Here is a 20022-nt window from a genome sequence, read left to right on the forward strand (position 1 = left end):
GGATTTAACAAAAATCATTTCATGCATTTGCATGGTCAGTAGTAGATGGTGTATTTTATGATGCATTAGTGTCCACTTCAGTGGTCTGTGTGCATTTATAACATAAAAATCCACAGGAAGCACAAGAAAATGGCTTTTAGATAGCTGTAAACTTCAGTGACCTCTATGCATGAAAGGGTTATGTTCTCCAATAGAGAAGGGTTAGTTCATCAATCATCAGTATAACTCTCTTTCCTTCTTAAAACATCAACATTTCAAAATTCAGTTTTCTTCCTTCCCTGGATTTCATTAAGTGATAAATTATACCCTCTATGTATCTCCACAAATGTGCTTACTAAAATATCAACCTTTTCCCTATCAGGTACTGCTACTATATTGTTTTTTATTAAGTATTGGATACCATTCTCTTCTACCAGCCATCCCCATATTTTTATCATTCACCAAATTTTTTCTATTTTTGTTTTGCTACCAATTGTGTCTCAGAAATCTCCCCAATATGTTCTTTTTGCTCTTCTTATTGTACTTCTTACTTTTGCCTGTGCCTCTTTATTTTCAATTAATTGTTGAAAATGACGAGACCTTTTGACCAATTTAAATGCTTTATTTCTTTTTCTTGCTACTGTTCTGCACACATCAGTCCACCATGGAACTAACTTTCTCCTATATTTCTCTGATGTCTTTAGAATAGACTCCTCAATAGCTGTTAAAATGGAATGACTTGACTTATACTTTCAATATTTGAATCATTTTGAACATTTAAAAGTTTACTTTCACATAAATGATTACATTTTCTCCAATTAGCTTTCCCAAATACCCACTTTCCTGGGGGTTTCTGAAATTTCATTTCAGAAATTTGTATCTGACTCATAAGGAGGGCCATCAGGTCCTTCTAGTGGCTCCTCTCTGGCCCAGGAGAACCTGGTTTCCACAGCTCCCCAATGCCCCTTTCCCACATGAAGGTCTTTCTGTCACAGCCTGAGGGTCAGATCCGGCATCCCAATACCAGCCGCCTCCAGCTCTGGGTTTGGCCACTACAGGGCCCGGCATTACCTTCTCAGAGTATGACGGAGACATTGGACATACAATGACTAATGCCAGGGCCCCTTACACATGACTGGTGTACACCCATAAGTGGAAGGTTTTTAGCATCTGGTGTTGTGCTAGACATGAGGTCCCTATACACTGTCCTATTTCTGTTATTTGAACCCTATTGTCTAACTGTCTAACCCTAACCCCTAACCGGTCTCCATCCACTCTGAAAGTCTATGTTGCTGCCATCTCTTGTTGGCATACGGTGGTGGGTGGAGAGATAATAGGCCGTAACAAGGATGTTTTTTTGTTTCTGAGAGGTGCCCGACGTTTGCACCTTCCCACACGCCCTGTTGTGCCTGTGTGGGACCTCTCTCTCATCCTCTCTGCCCTGCGATCTCCTCCGTTTGAGCCCTTGGCTCAGAGGTGAGCCTTGAGTGTTTGTCAAAGAGGACTGCTTTTTTCCTTGCAATGGCTTCAGCAAAATGGGTGGGTGAACTACATGCGTTGTCTGTTCACGAGTCCTGTTGCTATTGGAACCCAGCTGGTTCGGACGTTACTCTTTAGCCTTTCTCCCTAAGGTGGTCTCATCTGCAAGCCACTCTCTGCCCCTCCAGCTTGCTCACTTTGATGCAGGTGGGCCAGATACTCGGGCACTGAAAAAGTGTGTCAGACACATTGCTTCTCTGCGGCAGTCTCCGCAAAGGGCAAGCCCTTTTGAAGCAGCGTCTTACACTTTGGATTCTGGATGTGGTGGAATGGCACCATACACCCGTCCAAACGGGTGTATGGTGCCATTCCACCAGGAGCATTAGTGTGTCATGGGTAAGCGGCCGGGATGAGGATCAGTGCTTCCAAATCCGAGGAGGCTCCAGTCTGGTGCCGGAAAAGGGTAGAGTGCCTTCTCTGGGTTGGGGGGGTGGATTGTCCTGCCCCAAGGGGAGGAGTTTAAGAATCTCAGGATCTTGTTGATGAATGAGGGAAGAAGGGAGTGGGAGATCAACAGGCAGATTGGTGCAGCATCTGCAGTGAAGTGGGCGCTGTACCTGTCCGTTGTGGTGAGGAGAAAGCTGAGCCAAAAAGCAAAGCTCTCGATTTACCGGTCCATCTACATTCCTACCCTCATCTATGGGCATGAGCTTTGGGTTATGCCTGAAAGAACGAGGTCACGGATACAGCAAAAAACCCTACAAATTACAATGAAATAGATCTACTCCCGGTGGGCTCCGGAAGTAAGACCCATAATCGTTTCCCCAGTAAGCCTCCCAGGAATAAGGTGGATAGGGGGCAAAAGTTATGACAATTCCAAGGGCCCCTGACCGACAGGGGGCCATCCGCAATTTATTTATTTAATTATTTATAGAAATAAAAATAAAATTGGGGTCCTGTCAATTACCAAATTAATCATATTGTGTTTTCTAAAATAATTTTAGAAGTAAAAATCAAATGTTACCCCTCCCAGACCAAAGGGCACACATCCGTATTTCGACTAAACTCCCCCTGGATCTGCATGAAATGGTTAATTCCTGCTTATCGCTTGAGGGTGATGATGTTCAGCAGCAGTCAGTAGAAGACAAGGACAACTGTGGCTGTTACTATACTGCCTAGAAAAATAATAAAGTCAGTTTTTCACAAAAAACAGAGAAACAGAGAGAGAGAGAAAAAACAAGAATGTCAATTTATAACCCAGTTTTTCTCCGTGAGGTGAGTAGATTGTGAGATTATCAACCATTTAGCATAATTAGCTCAACTTCAGACTACTGTTTGCCTCCATTTCACTAGCATTCTATGAACAAAGGAAAAAAATTACCAACATATTCATATATTTAACTTGTACCTGCATCTTTTACCACATTTAACAACAGATGAGTCAGTCAGCGGCAGCTCTAACCCACATCCCTCCTGACCCGTCCTCTCCCAAGTGAAATAAAAGCTGCAGTATGTAACTTTTATAAAAAATATTTTTTTACATATTTGTTAAAACTGTCATTATGTTGTGACAGTATGGTATAGAAATAATCTGTGAAAAATCTATTTCCTCTGCCTTCTCTCAATACTATCTAGAAACAACCAGTCAGTGGCAGGAGAGTTTTAGTGCTGTCAATCACAATTTCATGTGGATGCTCCCTCCCTTCCCTTGCTCTGTGCTATGCTGTAACTAGCAATAACGATAAGTTGTTTCTCCACCATTAGCACATTTAGCAGTGAGTGAATGAAGTTGACTGACAGCGCTAAGGCCCTCCTCCTGGTTCTGATTGGTTGTTTTTGGTCAGACCATTGCATCACTTTAGCTAGCAGTTCAGGGAGGAGGTGGAGGAGATTGATTGTTTTCACAGATTATTTGCCTCATAACAGGCTGTCAGGACATGGTGTCAGCTTTAAAAAATATGGAGAAAACATATTTTTTATTAAAATTATGTACTGCAGCTTGAATAAAATGCAACTTCATAGCATTTTTTGAGAAGTCTGGATTGCTTCATGTATATTTTGCATGTTGCCTATGACTGTTGCTCATGAGGAGAGACATTTCAGTAATCTCAAAATAATAGAAAGAATTTAAGCAAACTACTTGCAAATTGTATGCAGACTGTTGCATGTAAAATTCATGAGCCTTAAATATTGTGCTAGTATCAATATTGAACCAAAGAAAGCAAGGCAGTTGCAACCCTTTAAAATTGTGACGCTTTTGATGGGTCAAATAGACTCAAAAAATTGTAACAGCTGCTGCGCAGGGGTGGGGTTGGGGGGTGAGGGGCAATTTTATTTTTTGTCATGGGGCCCAAGATTCCTGGCGGCGCCCCTGCGTCTACGTATTCACGTCTACGCCCGCCGACAATTTAGCTGACCATAATATTTCCTGTTTTATTTTCATCATTATTATTACACTTAGTGTTGATATGTGTTTGATAGGCGGCCTTAGGCGTGTCTATCGGACATTTATAGAAATATGGAATAAATCACGTCCAGTGTTCTGGCCTTTGAGATTCGTCGCGGTGACAGTGCGCCCCTTTCTTGTCTCCTAGGGGTAAAAATCCAGACATGGCACTGCTTCCTGAATACCCAGCAAATATCTTAATATCTTCCCAAGGCACTTTACACTCACGTGTCCTCGCAATAACGGGGAAAACCTTGTTAAAGTAACAACCATGTCTACTCCAATATGCGCAGGATCTAAGCTACAAGACTGAAATGTCCCAGCGAACGTGAACGCTTCAAATAACGGCACAGTGCGCGGAGGTTGCAGCGGCATCAGCAAACAGCTGCATCTAAGCTTGGACAGTTTCATGCACAGGGTCTCCGAGGCAGGTGGGTGGCTAATCGTCGCTCCTTCGGTTTCTGTCTCTCTGTGGACTGGGTGTTTTTCTCCGTGTCTGATTTGCTCCGCTGTGATTGCCACAGGTGCATATATATGCACATCTGCGTCCTTCAGAACATGGAGGCAGGAGGATGTGTTTGCGCGAGCCTCTAGTGAATGAAGCAGCATCACAGTGCAGGCTGCCTGTACACCGCAGCTGCTTTACAGCTGTCATCGTTTCTCTTTAGTGCAAAGAATCTGCTGCAGCGGCAGAAGGAGGAATCTGAGGGGAGATCAGTTTTTGACCGTACTGATTGCACTATAATGATCGCCAATGCTTTGCTGTCATGTTACGAAAAGACTTGTCATGGTGTCATGGAGCATGCTGGTTGTGGAAAAGCATTTTATTAGTCCTATTCAGTCCAGATGTCAGGATCTGTGTTTTTCTATGTTTATTTAGAGTTTTCTGTATCCTTAAGTCTCTTCGTTGTCCTGTCCTCCCCTTGATTGTTCCCAGGTGTGTCTCGTTTCTGTGATTACCCTCCTGTGTATTTAAATCCACCTGTGTTCCTTGTTCCTCGTCGGGTCCTTGTCAACGTCAATGTCTAGTCTAGTCGTCGTCAGTGTTTCCATGTGCCTGCTGCTCGTTGTTGGACTGTGCTTTATCATTAAAATCATCATAATTCATCTGACCTGGGTCCGCTGCGTCTGCCTCACCACCAACACCGCACCGCAATTCATAACACCAGAAGACCAGAAGAGTTGGGCTTTCAGAATGAGTAGTTTCATGTGGATGTTGTTTGGTACACTGCATTAATGATCTGCAAGATGCAGACACACCTAGGGCCAGGCACGTGCAAAGTGCGGGGAGGTGGGGGGGGGGGGGGGTGTAAGGGGCTTGAGCCCCCCCCTCTTATCCTTGATGGCCCAAGTGTCCTTTTTTATTTTATTTTTTTATCTGTGTCAGGAGGCTTGTTTGTGCCCCTCAACAATAACATTAAGCTAAATATAATAATTTAGCAAAATAAACTAGTCTGGCTGCCCTCTCATAATGGACCTTACCAGAGGGGCCGCTTTTCATTGGCTGATGCCCATTCTACATGGTCACGTGCGTGGCCGTCTCACAAACACACTTAGCTTCCCGTTAGCCAAGTACAGCGTAATGGCAGAACTGATACAACTTCTACACCTTGAAGCCTGTCTGCTACACAGTCTTACGTTAGCTAAACAGATCAATATGCAATGTGTCTGTATCTGACTAAACTGTTACTCGTGTTAGCCACGTTAGCACCAAGTACAGCTAGTCAATCAACCATCGCTGTGTTCAGAGAAGCGCTGATTAATAATCAAGAAATAAATATCAAGCCTGGAAACTTGATTTTGTAACGGACTGAATGTTATGTTTTTTGGGTTTTTTTTTTTTTTTTTTTTTACTGCATCATTCACTCAGTGTTTATTTACTGCTTGAGTTCTGCAGAAGAAATACGTATCAAGCACTGGAAAGTAATCCAGTTCTAACATATTACATTTTATCTTGTAATGCAGAACTCATCTGCACTGGAATTCTCAAGTTTATGCGTGATGCTCTCTGTTTTGTGCTTTTGAGTCAATGGCTTGGCTCTATGATAAATATCTATGCATTGGCCTTTGCTTCTAAGGTTAATTAATTATTGATGCTAAATCTTGTGTGATTACAGTACATGCAGTAAAATTAGATGTAATTAAAATACTTATTTGAGTTTCTTAGTGAAAGATCAGTGGTGGTGTTTTTATTTTTAAAACTTTTTTATTTATTTAATATATTTATTGTTTTCAACAAATTAACAAAACTGCAGGACAGTTATCAAAATACAATGATATCCGGATCATCGATCAGACCGCGATGACCAGTTGGCATGGGTTGACGCTGGCATTGGGATCTTCTATATTGTCATCATCAGTGAGTGAGTTCAAACAGGATTGCAGTTACAAATAAATTCCAGAATACGACTGTCCAACTGTCATTTATGTAACCAGAAAATAAACAACAAAAACAGCGATACCCAACCCAACCCAACCCAGATTATTAAGGATAGAAGATAGAACTGAATGTTATGTTTTTAACGTAATCTTTGCTCGTCTTGCGGGGAGCAGAAGGTGTACGCACACCTGTTACCGCACACGGTAACAGGTGTGCGTAAGCTACAAAGAGAGAGAGAGAGTAAAAAGGTAGGAGTGGTTTTGAGTTGATCACCTGTTCGGGTTATTTTACCTTTGTTTACCTTTGCTGTGGCTCATTACAGCTGCTGTAGTTTCTAAACGTTGGACTAATTACCTCGTTCGTTTGTGAGTTTACGTCATTCACAACAAACATCAAATAGAACAAATATATTTCATTAAATTTTAACAAACAAATGGCTTCCACCGCGATAATTATGTGATATTAAATTAATTATATCCCAACTTCAGAAGATTTGCCTTTACCTCTACAGAGCTCTTTGGTTCCTCCTATCAGTCTGTAGCTTCTCATATTGAGGTCATCAAACCAAATTTCAGATCTACCATAACTGACTGACACATGCTGGCCTCAGGTTTGCAACCAGCTTGTGACTGAGAAACCAGTAACCTCCTCCCAGATGATGACATGAACTTGTCAGTTCCTCTGTCCATTGTAGTAGCTGATATATTGTGAAAATCCGGTAGAAATTATGCACTAATCGAGTCATGTTTACATAGAAACAACGCGCTGCGAGGCTTTGTTTGTGAGACTTGCGGTCACATGGGTCGGTTGTGGGCGGAGCTTGGTAAGGTCCATGACTCCGAGGATTCTCAGTTCCTCTGCCTCCATGTTGTTCAGACAACTGGTCCATGGAAAGGAGGAGGGGCCAGATCTGTGCCCTATAGACTATCAAATTATGGGCAGCTACTGAGTTTTCTTTGCCTTGATATCTCAGTCTAATAATTCTAGATCTCTGAGGTGCTAATAGAACAATAATGTAGAGTTAACCCCTCTGAGCCTTTTTGATCTTTAAAGCAGTCTGCAGCTAAGTTGTTGGAGGTTAAACAGAAGTAGTAGGGCTTATTTAGTAAAATAGCAGCAAATTTGCTTATTTCATAACTAGCAAATTTTTCTCCTCTGGTTTGTTTAACACCTACAGTTTCACATCAACACAGCCCTCCAGCTCTGTCAGCAGCAGAAACAGCAACTGTATACCTATCAGGGAAACATAGACTATATTTGCTTTGCATCGTCCCCACATGATGACAATGATACAGTATGAGCTGATTAAATATTAGATTATTGGTTATTGTGGGTTGTTGCTATGTTGTTGTACAGTGTTTTAAGATCTTGTTCAATGTGGCCCTTTTTAACTTTTAGCCCCTGGCCCTCCAAAGGTCTTTGCATGACCCTGCCTAGAGCAACACCAGAAGATAGAAGTGGCCTGACTGTCTAACAAACCACTGACAAGAAATATCAGCAGACACAGAGGTAGTCAGGGAGTGATACCAACAACACCCAGATCTGAGAAGTGATGGAATTGTAATGTGGGTGGGTGGCTGGGGAGTTTCCCTGAAGCCAGGTGGTCAGCATATTGGGCATAAAGACTCAGCATGTGTCTGTTCCCTCACTGGTTCCTCTTTTGAGCCAATGGTACATCTATACAGCACACATGTGGGACAGCTGCATAATCCTACAGCTCTATTTCAAAGAGAAGACAGAGAATTACCTCTATCAATCTAAATCAAGACTGATAGACTTATAAGGTCTATCACAGACCTATGATAATGCCTGATAGGTCTGTGAGGCATTCTTTGTTGTGCGGTCAAATGTTTTATTTGAATTTGTTTTTATCTTTTCTATTTTTTATTTAACCTGTGTTTAATCTGGTAAGTTGATTAAAAACAAATTCCTTTTCAACAACAATCTGTTCAGAAAGCATTAAAACATCATACAACAGAAGATAGAAAAAAAATATGTTATAGAAATCCATCCACTTTCTTACACCCTGTCCCTAGTGGGATTGGTGATCATTTTCTGCAGTGAAATGATATGACGATTGGCCTAATCATTTACGAACTCTTGGGTCTATCAAAGTGATGAATTTATTACAACGCAAGTGTTGCTCTAAATATTGAAGAGTGTCCAAAGGTCATAGTTGTATATATTAATTCATACTAATTTATTAATCTACGTGAATGAAGTGATGGTCAGTTTACAAATGAGTATAGATGGTGGGTATTAAAAGGGGCACCTGTAACAAAACGTGTTACAGTGTGATGACATCTTACTTATGGAGTAGAGTTTCTGCTCTATAGATGATATCACTACTGTATAGTCAATTAGAGGGAGAACTCTCATTCAATTCAAATCAAATCAAAATTCAAAAATAATTTATTAATCCCAAAGGGAAACTAAATGTTGTTGTAACTCATTAATTAAGATTCTTCAAAGTGTTATTGAAGATCATGATGGTTGGTGACAGGAAAGATCTTCTGCAGCGGTCTGTACTGCACTCAATCTGAAGAAGCCTCTGACTGAAGATGCTCTACCTTCCAAAGACAGTCTTATGAAGAGGATGGTCAGGGTTGTTCATAATTTTCTTGATTTTATGAAGAATCCTTCTTTGCATTATCATCTCCTGAGATTCCACAGTCGTCCCCAGATCGAAACCAGCCTTCTTTATCAGGCTGTTGAGCCTATCTAGGTCCCTGGCTCTGATGCTGCTGTCCCAACAGATGACGGCAGAAGAGATGATGCTCTCAACACAGACTTACAGAAGATCTGCATCATCTTGCTACAAACCTTGAAGAATATTATCTTTCTCAATAAGTACAGTCTGCTCTGTCGCTTCTTATAAACCAGGAGTGGGTAATACTGGTCCTCGAGGGCCGGTGTCCTGCAACTCTTAGACGTCTCCCTGATCCAACACACTTCAATCAAATCGCTAAATCACGTCCTAAGTACAGTCGAGTTTTCCAGAGTTCTGATAATTACCTAATTATTTGACTGAAGTGTGTTGAAGTAGAGTCACATGTAAAAGTAGCATTGCACTGGCTCTCAAGGCCTGAAGTTGCCCACACCTTATAGACAGTTTCACTGTCTTGTCTCCAGTCCAGATGAATTCAGATGAACACCGAGGAATTTATATTCCTCAACCACCTCCATATTTCTTCTCCCATGATGGAAATTGGGTTTTTAGGATCTTGGATTGTTTAATTGGGTTTTGTTAATTTCTGTGTTCCTTAGATCCCTTTCTTATTTAAGATCAGCCATGTGTAGCATATTTGTAAAAATAACAATATACTATATTGTTATTCCATATAAATGGATTTTGACCAATAAGATAAATGGTCCTTGGGCTGCCACCTTATTGTGGTGGAGGGGTTTGAGTGCCCCAATGATCCTAGGAGCTATGCTGTCTGGGGCTTCATGCCCCTGGTACGGTCACCCAAGGCCGTACCAGGTCTGGTCCCTAGGTGAGGGACCAGACAAAGCGCAGCCCGAAGACCCCAATGATGAACGACACCATTGGACTTCGTGTTCCCTCGCCCGGACGCAGGTCACCGGGGCCCCACTCTGGAGCCAGGCCTGGTGGCCGGGCTTTTACCCATGGAGCCCGGCCAGGCTCAGCCCGAAGAGGAAACATGGGCCCCCCCTCCCATGGGCCCACCACCCGTGAGAGGGGCCAAAGGGGTCGGGTGCATTGTGTGATGGTTGGCAGCCGAGGGAGGGGACCCTGGCGGTCCGATCGTCGGTTGCAGAAGCCAGCTCTTGGGACGTGGAATGTCACCTCTCTGGTGGGGAAGGAGCCGGAGCTAGTGTGTGAGGTCGAGAGGTTCCGGCTAGAAATAGTCGGTCTCACCTCAACGCATGGCTCTGGTTCTGGAACCAGTCTCCTTGAGAGGGGCTGGACATACTTCCACTCTGGAGTTGCCCAAGGTGAGAGGCGTCAGGCAGGAGTGGGCATACTTGTTGCTCCCCATCTCAGCGCCTGTACGTTGGGGTTTACCCCGGTGAACGAGAGGGTAGCCTTCCTCCACCTACGGGTGGGGGGACGGGTCCTGACTGTCGTTTGTGCTTACGGGCTGAACGACAGTTCAGATTACCCACCCTTTTTGGAGCCCTTAGAGGGGGTACTGGAGAGTGCTCCTCCTGGGGACTCCTTTGTTCTGCTGGGGAACTTCAATGCTCGTGTGGGCAATGACAGTGAGACCTGGAGGGGCGTGGTTGGGAGGAACGGTCCCCCCGATCTGAACTCGAGCGGTGTTCTGTTGTTGGACTTCTGTGCTCATCATGGATTGTCCGTAACGAACACCATGTTCAAGCATAAGGGTGTCCGTCCATATGTGCACTTGGCACCAGGACACCCTAGGCCACAGTTCGTTAAGTGAGCATCGTACAGATTTACGGAAAATGAATGACACCACGCTTTAACTGACCTGCAGCTCTGCTCCTTCCAACATGTCCTAACCTTTGTGCCTCCCCACTCCAGCTAATAGCAGGTAAACTGCGGCGGTACATGTGACCCCCCTACTCAACCACAATTGGCTAATAGTCTCGCGAGACTCGCTAATCATTCTATTAAAAGCATCGCGAGATTTAAGATATAAAAGGCTAAAGAGTGGAAAATTGAAGAATGAGGAAATAAAAGTTAAAATTACACTCGGGTTACACATGTTTCTGTTTTACTTTGGTTCAGTCCTTTCTTAGTGATTCCAGTTTATTATGTTTATTTCTTGTTTCTAGTCATTCCTTGTTACTCCAGTTTATTTGTTTCTTAGGTCTAGTTATTCTTTTGTGTCAGATTAATTTTCTATTCCCCTGTGTACTCTCTCCCTCGCCCCATGTGCCACTCTCTTTCTTTCGTTCCTCAGTCTGCCTTCTGCTCTCTCCCCACCCACCTGTAGTCAGTTACCCAATCAGCCTGGTCCTTTCTTCCAGTATCCACCCTCTCAGTACTTATGCACCTTTTCTCCTTTCACGCCTCGCTGGTTCCTCTAGTTATTCCTCTCTAACGCCTTGTGTTTCCTGGATGATGTTTCCTTGGATTTCTGCGTTATTTTCAGCCCTACCTTCCTGTGGTCTTTTGCATGTTTTTGTGTTCCTCATTTTTCATTAAATATTTTTATCACCTACTCCACACCTTCGCTGTTCTGCATTTGGGTCCACAATCAACCTACCACACATCATGACAAGTGTTTTATCTAAATCTGATTCTTTTGAAATCTACAATCATCTCCTTTGTTTTGTTTACATTCAAGAGAGATGAGATGATTGTTCCCATACCATACCACACAGCGGTCCACCAGATCTCTGTATTCAGATTCTTGTCCATCTCTGATACACCTGACAACTGCAGAATCATCTGAGTATTTCTGTAGATGACAGAATTTGGATTCAGGAAGAGCAGTGTGGTTTTCGTCCTGGTCGTGGAACACTGGACCAGCTCTACACCCTCAGCAGGGTCCTGGAGGGTGTGTGGAAGTTTGCCCAACTGGTCTACATGTGTTTTCTGGACTTGGAGAAGGCGTTCGACTGTATCTCTCGGGGAGCCCTGTAGTGGGTGGTCCGGGAGTACGGGGTACCGGGCCCTTTGATACGGACTGTTAGGTCCCTGTATGACCGGTGTCAGAGTCTGGTCCGCATTGCCGGCAGTAATTGCCGGTGACAGTTGGATTCCGCCAGGGCTGCCCTTTGTCACCGATTCTGTTCATTACTTTCATGGACAAAATTTCTATGATCTATGATCATGAGCTTTGGGTCATGACCGAAAGAATGAGATCACGGGTACAAGTAGCCAAAATGTTTTTTTTTCTGTAGGGTGTCTGGGCTCTCTCATAGAGATAGGATGAGAAGCTTGGTCATCCGGGAGGGACTCAGAGTAGAGCCGCTGCTCCTTCACGTCGAGAGGAGCCAGTTGAGGTGACTCGGGTATCTAGTCAGGATGCCTCCTGGATGCCTCCCTGGTGAGGTGTTCCAGGCACGTCCCACTGGGAGGAGGCCCCGGGGAAGACCAAGGACATGCTGGAGGGACTATGTTTCTCGGTTGGCCTGGGAACGCCAGTGAGAGCAATATTATCATTATTTTTAGCGTTATTACAATAGTACCACAAAATATTGTGATAAAATTCTAATAAAAAAAACAAACTATTACTTCTTTTTTGGGTAATTGTATGTCTGTGAATGCATGGCACAGCATTCATAGCACCTCAAAATTTCCATTGGAAATGGGCTTCTCAGGACACCATACTTAAGAAAGTGTTATTATTTCTAAATTGCTCAAAGTAACTACATTTAATCATATTTTCAAACTTACTGATATGTTTTTATGTTCTTGTGGAACAGTGGAGAAAATAGTAAAAGTAACCTTTCTGATAATAATGTCAGTTTTTAAAAGCATAAATAGAAATTTACTGAAACAATGATAAATCAAAATGTCTTATAATAAGAAATTGTTGGGAAATCGAATTCAAAATGTGTGAGAAGAGTTAAAGATAAAAATTTGTAAAATGTGGCTTCTTACTAGAACTTATGGTTTCTTCTTCTGCTTCTTTGTCTGACTTCTCAGTAAACTGCACGGCTTTCTGTACATCACCCTCTCATTACCGCTAGGATGTCGAGGATAGAGTGGCATCCTGTTGCTACTTTATTCTAAAGTCAAAAACAATCTGAATCTGTCCAAAGTCCAAAAATCAAAAAAACTCTTCACCTCTCTGTTTTCTTTTATAGGTCTACTGGGCTGCTTCTAAACGGAAAAATAGAAACGAAAAAGTGGAAGGAAGAAAAGATGGATTCCATCTCTATGAAAGGGTGCACAAGGAGCCCTGTGTTTCTCACAGCTTCTTCCTCACACTTCAGCCAACCACCAGCTTGTATGTTCCACTGCAACAAACCTGCAGATTCAGGACCTTCCTGTCTAGTCCCTACCACAGTGGCTGTCCTTGGGTCAGGTGACTTCTCCAAGAGCATCACTATTCGCTTACTTCGTTGTGGCTTCAAGGTGGTGATAGGCAGCCGCCGTCCCAAACTGGCCTCTCATTTCTTCCCACATGTGGTTGACGTGTCACACTATGAGGATGCCATCAAGAAAGCTAACATTCTGTTCTTGGCTATCCATCGAGAACACTACTCTGTGTTATGGGACCTCAAGCATCTCATGGCAGGTATTAATGCACCTACACTCGGGCTTAATTCTTATCCAGGGCATGAAAATTAGCACAGGTCACTTTTTATTTGATAAAGTACCAATCCAGATGTCAAACTCAGTCTGTACATAGGGAATAATTAATAAATGATGTAGAAAGTGTCAGAAATTGCGGTATAGATGGTGAGGCAGATGCTTATAGACCCAGGTTGAGGTGAATAATGATGATTTAATAATAAATAATCCAGAAATGCACAGTCCAAACACCTGGCAGCACGGCTGAGCAGAAGCCGGCTCAACCCCGGTAGCAACAGGTGAACGCAGTGGACAGAACGACAGTCTAGACAGATTGACGCGGCAAACGACAAGGACCCGACAGAGACGCAGAGACACAGGTGACATTAAATACACAGGAGGTAATAAGGGAACGAGACACACCTGGGAACAATCAAGGGGAAGACAGGACAACATGGAAACTCGGAAGACACGGAAACTCAAAATAAATACATAGAAAAACACAGATCCTGACGGTACCCCCCCTCTAAGGGCGGCTCCAAGACGCCCAAAAATGTCCAACAAAAAACACAACAAGGGTGGGCGGAGGGGCGCAGGACGGGGGGGGCAGAGTCCAAATAACAAAAAACAACCCACCCAGGGTGGGCAGAAACAAAGAATGAGGCCAAGAGTCCAAAAACAAAAAGAAACCAGCCCAACCAGGGTGGGCAGAGACGCAGGAGGCCAAAAGTCCAAAACAACAAAAAACACACAGGGTGGGTAAAGACACTGGAGACGGAACCCACGGGGGAGGTCCAGAAGATATCGTAGGTGCATGGGCCGGGCACCTGGAGGCGGGTCCGGCGGGCGACGTCGGCGCACTAGGGAAGGCGAGAGAACACTAGAGGGCGAAGACTCAGGAGAAGCACTGAGGAGCAATGAGATAACACAGGGACCACTAGGGAGCGACGAGGGAGCACTAGGGGATGACGAGGGAACAATGGGAGCACTAGGGGGTGACAAAGAAACACTAGGGGCAACTAGGAAGCCCAGGAGGAACACTAGGAAACTTGGATGGACTTAATGGAAATAATTTATGAAAAAATAAATAAATAAGAATTGATCTCCTCTGCCTCCTCCATGTGTTCTGCAGAATTATTCAGCTCAGTCAGAACCAGCCAATCAGAGTCAGCATTTCTCAGCTAGCCATGCTCTCAGGAAGTTTAGATTTAGTAAGTCAGGATTGTTTATTTTGATGCAACCTGCATTTGACTTTGAATGAATGTTTCCCTCTTTTACTAGACATTATTTGATATAATAAGTGTTATGATATTTATTTGACTCATATAATTTAGGGTACAGAGAACCTTACTGTTAAATATTGTTTAACTGGTTGCAGGTTTTTCAGTTGTCCTTTTGACTGAGTAGCTGCTCTATTGTGCCTGCAAGTATGTTGGATGTTTACGTGAATTTATTACCAGATCATTTTTAAATTTTTCCAGATCACATAGCGGCATTTATACCTAACACAAAAAATCAACAACCAATTCAGGTGATCGACAAAGATCGGTGATCGGCAGAGATCAGCCTAATGGGTGATCACTATTGGAATTGGCAGGGAAAAAACCTGCCGATGGAGCATCCCTACAGTAGTTTCATATACAGTATATATGTATATGTATTCAGTGTCATTAACTTGTGCCATCATCTCCAACATGCTGGATATCCTTTTCTGGACCAAATCCTGACTGATGGGACTAATTATTGTCCCATAATTAGCAGCTGAAGTAAATCACAGTTTTTTTTTCTCCAATCTTTTAGAAGCTGTTTTGACTCTGAACATGTTACTCCACCATCCTGGAATATATACAGAAAATCAGAAAACATGCTTAGCTTTGTTCTTGTAAGTAGTGTTACTCCTGACGCCTGCAGGCATTCCAGTGTGTGGATAGTCAGGATGCTTCAGTGTTGGTAGCTCACTCACCCCCTACTGGGGCTTTGGACTCAGGGTAAAGTGTATTGCTGCCCCAATGTCCTCTACAGGGAGGGCCTTCAAAAGCCTGGAAAGAACAGAGGTTCCAGGGGGCATGTAACTTCTGTATGGGTATGGGGGGCATTTCTTAATTACCAATAATTATGGATGTTCTCTGGGGCTTCTATTGTACTAATTGTGGCATGGTTTGAGGTAGTGTAGTGGCTGCTTATTCATTTCAGTGTAAAGCCACTGTACTGTTAAATGAGTTTCAGTTTTCTTTTGATGACGTTCGTTAGCTTGGGTTTTAGCTAACACCTTTCTGTTCCACAATATGCTCTTGTGCATCTCTTAGTGAAGAATTGAAGAAGTACTTACAAAATCCACACAAAATCTGATGAACGATGACCTTTACTTTTCTTTGAGCAAAAACAATTCTTCAATCTTGCACAGCATTCCACGGTCATGGTAACCCTAACCCTAACAGATCACATCCACTGTACTTTCTGATCTACCGTGATCAACACTTATTTTCTTATTTTGCTATATTTTCAAGTACTTTCACTAGGTGGCGCTTTTCTACAAAAACATACTAAAACAGAATCTTACTCTTAAGAAAATATCTAAATATACAAAGGCATATACACAATAGTAAACAAACTTGATTTTTTTGGCTCTTACAGGCAGACATCTGACCACAACATCTCTCAGAAGACAGGAATAAAAGTTTAACAGGTTTATCCATACAAGCAGAAAATTAATTGTGACAACGACCAGTGATGGCATAGTTACTTTGAAAAAGTAACTTTAATCGGATTACTGATTACTTTCTAGAAAAGTAACTTAGATTACTGATTAATTAATTTGGAAAGTAACTAAGTTACATTAAAAGTACGTTTTTTAGTTACTTTCAGCAGTTGTTGGTGATAATGTTCCGCCACCTGTGAAAATTACATTGAGCTTTGCCATTATTTAATTGTAAGTTATTTTATAATGGTAACATCAACAATGTATTTGTTGATGATCTTATAAAGCATTACCAGGGTTTTCGACCTCTCCCCTGACGTCCCGAAAGAGGGTCAAAAGACCCTGAGTCCAAACTGACGACTCTGATGGCTCAAATTAGCATCCCTTCTTCAATTGTAAATGTGGCCATTGACCGTCAGGCCAGAAGGTAGGAGTGTGAATAGTCCATGTTGGGGGTGGGTGCGATCTATGATGGAGGCAGCTCTACAGTAGACTCTCCTGTAGGTAGTGCTCTTCAGTTTAGTTTTGAAGCATACATGAAGTGTTTTTGGAGAGATGTGACCTTTTGCAGCTGATCCATGATGTTGTGCTGCATTATCTAGGTCATTTTGCCAAATGTACATAGAGTTTGCAAAACATACAATCTGTTTCAAGAAATATGCAAAGGTTTTTCTAAAAGAAATTAGTAATGTTTCTCTTTGAAATAAAGCTAAGTGGGTTTAAAATGACAGTTTAGAAATAAACTAACCAAATTAATTGTGTTGATCCACCTCAAAAAAATCATGCAAAAATTGTAAGCAAAAGAGATCTGGGAGACTTTGCACATGCAAATTTGCATGCAGCCTTTTGTGCTGTGGAGGATAAATAGGTGACTGCTTCACCTATTTAGTTCACAAGAACTAATGGCATTTATTTCAGTCATTATCTTTATCCAGGCCCGAAACCTGGGAGTAGTAGTGGACTCTGACCTGAACCTCCAGAGCCACATAAAGACAGTTACAAAGTCGGCCTTCTATCACCTGAAGAACATTTCCAGGATTAAAGGACTAATGTCTCAGCCAGATCTAGAGAATCTCATCCATGCGTTCATCTTCAGTCGTATTGATTATTGCAACAGCGTCTTCACAGGTCTGTCCAACAAATTAATCAAACAGTTGCAGCTGATCCAGAATGCTGCTGCTCGCGTTCTCACTAAAACCAGGAAGATAGAGCACATAACACCAGTTTGAAAGTCCCTCCACTGGCTCCCTGTAGCTCAAAGAATAGACTTTAAAATACTGGTGTTAGTTTATAAATCACTGAACGGCTTAGCACCACAATACATTAAAGATCTGCTTTTATTGTATCAACCTTCCAGACCTCTCAGGTCTTCCGGTTCTGGTCTGCTCTGCATTCCCAGAACCAGAACCAAACGAGGAGAAGAAGCTTTCAGCATCTATGCACCACAAATTTGGAACAAACTTCCAGAAAACTGTAAAACAAGGGCGAAGTTTCAGGTCAACCATCGATGCAGGAACAATTGTGCAACTGTGCGATTCGTTGAGGCCATTACCAGGGTAATGGCCTTATTTACAGAACAAAAGCGCCTGCTAGCTAAAATCCTTCAGGTCAGTCGACCCATCTCTGGGCTCCAAAGGTAGAAATGTTAAATGACCTTTCTCTGGTACCCCCAGTAAGGTTGAACTGAAGGGGAGATTGTTTAATGGTTACAACAGTACAAAAAAAACTTCAGTAATTTTTGCGTGTTTCACTATTGTCTGGAAAACTCAAAGAGGGTTTTTAGAGTTCCCCCCTTCCCTGCCCCAGCCTCCAGGTTCTGTGTTACGGCCCTGCATGTGCTATCAGAGCGCATCACACAGCGCTCCTCCTGCAGGCTCCACAATTCAGATGTCCCACTGCACAGATTTGTGACACTTATCTTAATATTAATGATTATAATGGCGTTTTAGTTGCGCAATTCTATGGACTCGTTCATTTGTAGCTGTTTTCACGTTTATTGCGCTGTTCATTTTAGTCTCAGTGTTTGCAGCTTTCTGGAGCACAACGCTTAACTTCAAGTCATTCACAGCAAATATATTAACAAAGATACAGCCGGACGGATCATCCAGGAAATTATGGACCTGGAAGGCCTGACTAGAACTAACTGGATGTCAGACAAATTCTGGGGTTTGAGGGAATTTTTCTGCCATTATCCAAGAGCACACATGTTCAGTTTGAGAGCAGGTTTCATGTATTTTGTTTCTATATATCAGTGTTGTAGTCAAGGCCACCAGACCCAGACAAGACCAAGACTTTTAGGGTCCAATACCGAGTCAAGACCAAGACCAGCGTCCCACGCTATATGACACAATAAAATATGAAATATGATTAAAATTGCTAATCAAATTGATCTAAAAGATTCACATTCCCATAAAAACACCTAGATATTAAATACTTAGAGCTTACATAAATTTAACCAATATTAAAAGCAGAACAAACTCTTTGTTCTGCTTATCTAAAAAGATAATACCCTGGGCATTTGCCCATATCATTCATGTCAAAAATCACCACTGTCTGCACCATTAAACATAGCAATTGAGGCAATGCCCTGACATAAACAACGCTCAACTATGAACACTGACCAAAGAGCAACAAGCAAGATGTAACCAAGCACAAGGTGCTCACCTTGACTGGTCTCACCCTCTCTCCCACTGCATGAAGCCAAGCAGCACAATGCTGTAATGTCTACCATCATGGCTGACACTATGTACAGCTGCACCTTTGAATGAAAACAGTCAAAGAGCAGTGGGCATGTTCTGCGTGCTCTTTTGTTCTTGTGTTTTATTTATTTGCTAATTAAATAAATATCAATGTATATAATTAAATAAAATAATGATAGCTACTGCATTACAAGAACAAAGAACGGCTCTCAGTGAGGCTCCAGTCAGTAAAGAGAAGTTCAGAAGACTTGGATCGTTCGTGAATGTCACATCACTATATTGCAAACTTTTGGACACAGTGTTGTCCCATATATGCGACACTTAGTCAACACCTCCGGACATTAATTCAGCGCAGTGAGTGACTTGTTATCATCACAAATGCTTATGTGTCTCTGTACAGATAGCTTTGCTAACATCACGTCAACGGAGCTTACCATTCTTTGAGCTTCTTTCTAAGTTACGAAAAAGTTAGACGTAGTCCCCACCGTCTGTGAAAGCGAAGCGCTGCTGAATTAACTGTCGCCATCGGATTTCTTATGATTTATGCAGTGCAATTTTATTACTGACAATTAGACAGACATCTTCTGCCGCTCAAAGAAAACCACTGGGCAAGTTTTGGAGCGAGTGAAAGGTGGGGAGAGGTAACAGAAACACGTTATTGGTAAGTCACGTTGTTGCTTGGATTTTAGTCGGTGCCTTTTGCATCCAGTGAAAACAAACATGTAAAGTAAACTGGACAGTATGCTTTTAGTGATATTTTCACAGTTGCGGTCTTGAAATAAAATCCGGATTCCTCAGCGCCCGAGACCGCAGGGCAACATACAACCATGTACACACACACCGAGGGAGAATTTAGAGAATTTTTCATGTTTTTGGACTGTGGGAGGAAGCCGGAGTACCCAGAGAGAACCCACGCATTCACAGGGAGAACATGCAAACTCCATGCAGAAAGACCCCGGCCGGGAATCGAACCCAGGACCTTCTTGCTGCAAGGCAACAGCGCTACCAACTGCGCCACTGTGCAGCCAATCTATATAAGTAAATCTATATATATATATATATATATATATATATATATATATATATATATATATATATATATATATATATATATATATATATATATATATATATATATATAATATTTGTGTGTGTGTGTGG

General features: G+C 42.4%; 1 protein-coding gene across 1 annotated transcript in view; it reads left to right on the top strand.

Annotated features, from left to right (window-relative positions):
- Window positions 1–3960: 3960 nt before the first annotated feature.
- The window catches only part of steap2 (STEAP family member 2, metalloreductase), a 32654-nt gene continuing 16592 nt past the window's right edge, over window positions 3961–20022 (top strand). The window contains exons 1-2 of the mRNA XM_032552165.1: window positions 3961–4335; window positions 13035–13468. Of these exons, the coding sequence (XP_032408056.1) occupies window positions 13093–13468 (376 nt within the window). The 5' untranslated portion in view covers window positions 3961–4335; window positions 13035–13092. The remainder of the gene's footprint in view (window positions 4336–13034; window positions 13469–20022) is intronic.

Source organism: Xiphophorus hellerii, chromosome 21 (assembly GCF_003331165.1).
Source record: "Xiphophorus hellerii strain 12219 chromosome 21, Xiphophorus_hellerii-4.1, whole genome shotgun sequence".
NCBI classification, from domain to species: domain Eukaryota; kingdom Metazoa; phylum Chordata; class Actinopteri; order Cyprinodontiformes; family Poeciliidae; genus Xiphophorus; species Xiphophorus hellerii.